This window comes from Quercus suber, unplaced genomic scaffold (assembly GCF_002906115.3).
Source record: "Quercus suber isolate HL8 unplaced genomic scaffold, Cork oak 2.0 scaffold_1045, whole genome shotgun sequence".
NCBI lineage: Eukaryota > Viridiplantae > Streptophyta > Magnoliopsida > Fagales > Fagaceae > Quercus > Quercus suber.
In genome coordinates this window covers 59,021-62,836 of record NW_027070455.1, presented here as the reverse complement: position 1 = coordinate 62,836, position 3,816 = coordinate 59,021, and the positions used below count along the sequence as shown (strand labels likewise).

General features: G+C 32.3%; 1 protein-coding gene across 1 annotated transcript; it reads left to right on the top strand.

Annotated features, from left to right (window-relative positions):
- Window positions 1-1,733: 1,733 nt before the first annotated feature.
- LOC112000158 (probable glutathione S-transferase) lies at window positions 1,734-3,386 on the top strand. Its single transcript, XM_024032266.2, has 2 exons — window positions 1,734-2,119; window positions 2,735-3,386. Exons 1-2 carry the CDS (start codon window positions 1,808-1,810, stop codon window positions 3,095-3,097), a joined length of 675 nt encoding a protein of 224 aa, XP_023888034.1. The 5' UTR covers window positions 1,734-1,807; the 3' UTR covers window positions 3,098-3,386.
- The last annotated feature ends 430 nt before the right edge of the window (window positions 3,387-3,816 follow it).

The following is a 3,816-nucleotide window of genomic DNA, read 5'->3' as shown; positions in this document are numbered from 1 at the left end:
TTAGAAATGCTTACGTTTTTTTTTTTTTGGTAAACTTCAATCTTTATTGAAACTGAAAACGACTACCGTCTGCCTTGCCTTACAAACACTAAGGCCTTGTTTGGATCCCTTTTTCATCACTCAATTTCCGTCACTCAATTTCCGTCACTCAATTTTTATCACTCATCACTCATCACTCATCACTTAAATACCCTACCCATTTGGCACCATCACTCACTTGTCATCACTCAATTTTTTCACACTGTTTGTGGGCCCCATACTTGTCACTTGGTGTAGTTTTTTTTTTTTTTTTATAGAGTATCACCGAACCCATGAGGAAAAAAAAAAAAAACTGAACCCAGAAACTCGATGAAGAACAAAAGAAACCTAGCCAAAAAAAGAACCTGCTGAAAGAACAAAAAAAAAAAAAAAAAAAAAAAAAAAACCAAAAACCCGAACCCAGTGAAAGAAGAAGAAAAAAAAAAAGAAGAAGAAGAAAGAAAGAACCGAACCCAGAAACCCAATGAAGAACAAAAGAAAGAACCCAGTGAAAACCAAAAAAAAAAAAAAAAGAAAACCAAAAAACTGAACCTAGTGAAAGAAAGAAAGAAAGTACTGAACCCAGAAACCCAATGAAGAACAAAAGAAACTCAGCCAAAAAAAGAACCCATTGAAAGAACAAAAAAAAAAAAAAAAAAAAACCTAGAAACTCGAACCCAGTGAAAGAAGAAGGGGAAAAAAAAAAAACCAAGCCAACGGACACCAGTGAAAGAAGAAGAAAAAAAAGAAAAAGAAAAGAAAGAAAGAACCCAGCAAACGGAGACCAGTGAAAGAAGAAAGAAAAATGGAGAAAAAAAAAAAAAAATGTCAAAAGTTACAGTTGACCCTAGCAGTGGGTCCCTCTATGTGTATTTAATTACAAAAATGCCATTGAGTTATGAGTTATGAGTTATGGAAATTGAAAACACCTAAAATGTGTTTCAGTTTCCATAACTCATAACTAAAAAATTAGAGAATTGAGTGATGGAAACAGAGTTATAGTAGTACCAAACGGACTTCTAACTATGGGTCCCACTATTTTTGAATTACGAGTTATGAAAATAGAGAATTAAGTTATGGAAACATGCCATCCAAACAGCTTCTAAGCAACAAGTAGATCATGCCTAGGCCACATGATTAAATTCACTTTTAACCCAAGAAAAAGAAAAGCAACTAAAAGATTCTCTTGTTTACCAAAAAAAAAAAAAACTAAAAGATTCTCTCTCCTTTTGAATGCTTACATAGTTTTCCCTGGCAAAAATGGCATTAAAAAAAGTAACAATTTACCACGTAGCAATAAGTAGCAATTTACCACTGTTTCGAAAATAAATAGCAATTTACTACTTTTTTGATATTCGAGTTTATAGAACTCGAATACCATTTAGAACTCGATTTTTTCAAACTCAAGTATCAAAAAAAGTAATAAATCCCTATATATTTTCAAAATAATGGCATATAATATTCATATATATTTCCATGAAAAATGGTAGAAGGCCATTTTCGTTGTTCTCCTAAGCCGACCAAGTCCACTTCCCAAAAATCAAAGTCAAACAAAAAGATTATCGTCAAAACCAAATTAAAAAAAAAAAAGCAAAAATGTAAACTAAAGGGAAAATAAGCAGAGACGCAAACCTCTTTTGACTTCAATCTTCAATTTTTTAATTGAAGCTGTAAGACTTCAACGAAATTTGAAGCTACAAAGCTTATTGGCCCAGCAAGACGACTAAATTGTTCATTATAAAATCACATTGTGAGTTGAATTGCTACCACATTGCTAGCTCTCTCAAACATGGGTGAGGAAGTGAAGCTACATGGGACATGGGCAAGTCCATTTAGTTGTCGAGTGATATGGGCTTTGAAACTAAAGGGCATACCGTATGAATACATAGAAGAAGATCTTTCCAACAAAAGTTCCCAACTTCTACAACACAATCCAGTCCACAAGAAGATCCCAGTGCTTGTTCATGGCGGAAAAGCAATTTGTGAGTCCATGATTATCCTTGAATATGTTGAAGAGATGTGGCCACAGAACCCATTGCTGCCTACTGACCCTTATGAGAGAGCCGATGCTCGGTTCTGGATCAAATTTGCTGAAGAGAAGGTACTTCTTCACCCGTTGGCACTAGATCTTCTGTTTTTGGTTCATTTTATCTTCAAATAAAGTCTAGTATTTTATGGTAAATGAAAATGATAGACTATTACAGTATTACCTCACTTTTTTATAATTTCCGCATGAATTGCTTACAAGTCATTTATTATCATTGTCATCACCATTTTTATTTAACAAATGATGTCAATGTTTCATTAATTTCTAGAAAATGTAACAATGACTTGTTTTTATTTGCAAATAAGAAAAATAATCAATATTTTATAATTGATATTAGAGATGTTATAAATTTTATAACATAAAAGTCTTACAAACTAACATATTACCAGTTACAAATAAATAAAAAAAATAATTTATTGTAGTGTTTAAGTCATGCCAATCATATTCTTATCACTTCATTTTATATGATTACCCTTATTTTATTTATTTCTTTGTTGATAAGGATCTGTACTGACCATTATTATAATCTATATTTTTTAAATCATAAATATATATATATATATAATTGAACCAAGAAAAAGAAACTTCTAATAAAGTAACGCAAGTTTGATTGAGCTGAACCAAGCATGAACTCATTGACTTTCATAACAATGTTCCAAATTCTAGCAGGGTCCTGCAATGTGGATGGTCTACCGAACTAGTGGCGAAGAACAAGAGAAGGCTGTGAAGGACACGTTGGAGATGCTAAGAGCCATCGAAGCACACGGTCTTGTAGACAAGAAATATTTTGGTGCTGATAAGATTGGAATAGTAGACATTGCCTTTGGACAGATTGCTCAATGGTTAGGAGTCATTGAAGACATCGTTGGGGTCAAGCTGCTTGAAGCTCACAAATTTCCTCGCTTGCATGCATGGATCAAGAATTTCAAGGAAGTTCCTATTATCAAAGAGAATCTTCCTGATCGTGATGAAATGATGGTCTTTTATAAGCGTTTCAGGGAAATGCTGCTGACATCTTCAAGAGACTCTTAGCCGCGATAAATTTTCATATGAGCCAATCCTATATACTCAGTGGGAACCACATATCAGTGCAAGAGATGTTGTATAATTAAGCAAGCTTCAGTGTTTTGGTTTTGCTATGGTATTCCCATACTTTCTTTCTGTTTGTTATGGCTATTTTTCAATTTTATTGAGGTTAAGATAATCATCATGAGTAGTTGTGCATTTTTATTGATGTTGGCTTGGAGGCTTCAAGTTGGTAATATACGACTATTATATTATGGTATATATCATCTTATTTAATTGAAGAATTTTTATTTTATATGATCGGAATATACAGCACACCACTTACATATACGTGGATCCAGTAAGTGTGAAACTCACTCTTATGTGAGTTAGGGTTTTGTATAATCCAGAGATACAAAATGCCACGGTTGCCACCAACTATAATAAATAAATAAAAATGGAAAATGATTCTTTATGTTTTTTAATGATAATTTTTTGAGGCATTTAAGAAAAATGGTTTAAATAATTAATCTAATCAATAAATCTAGGGACAAAGATTATTTGCTTCAAACCAATTTAGAGGAATTTCTTCAAACTCAATACGTGAAAATTTATATTAGATTATATATGTTTATTATTTAAATAAGTCACATAACTCATTTAAAAATTCATGTGACTAAAACTACACATATAATTTAAGGGGTTTAATGGGTCTTTGGGATTTCATTTTGGTGGGGATTTAATTG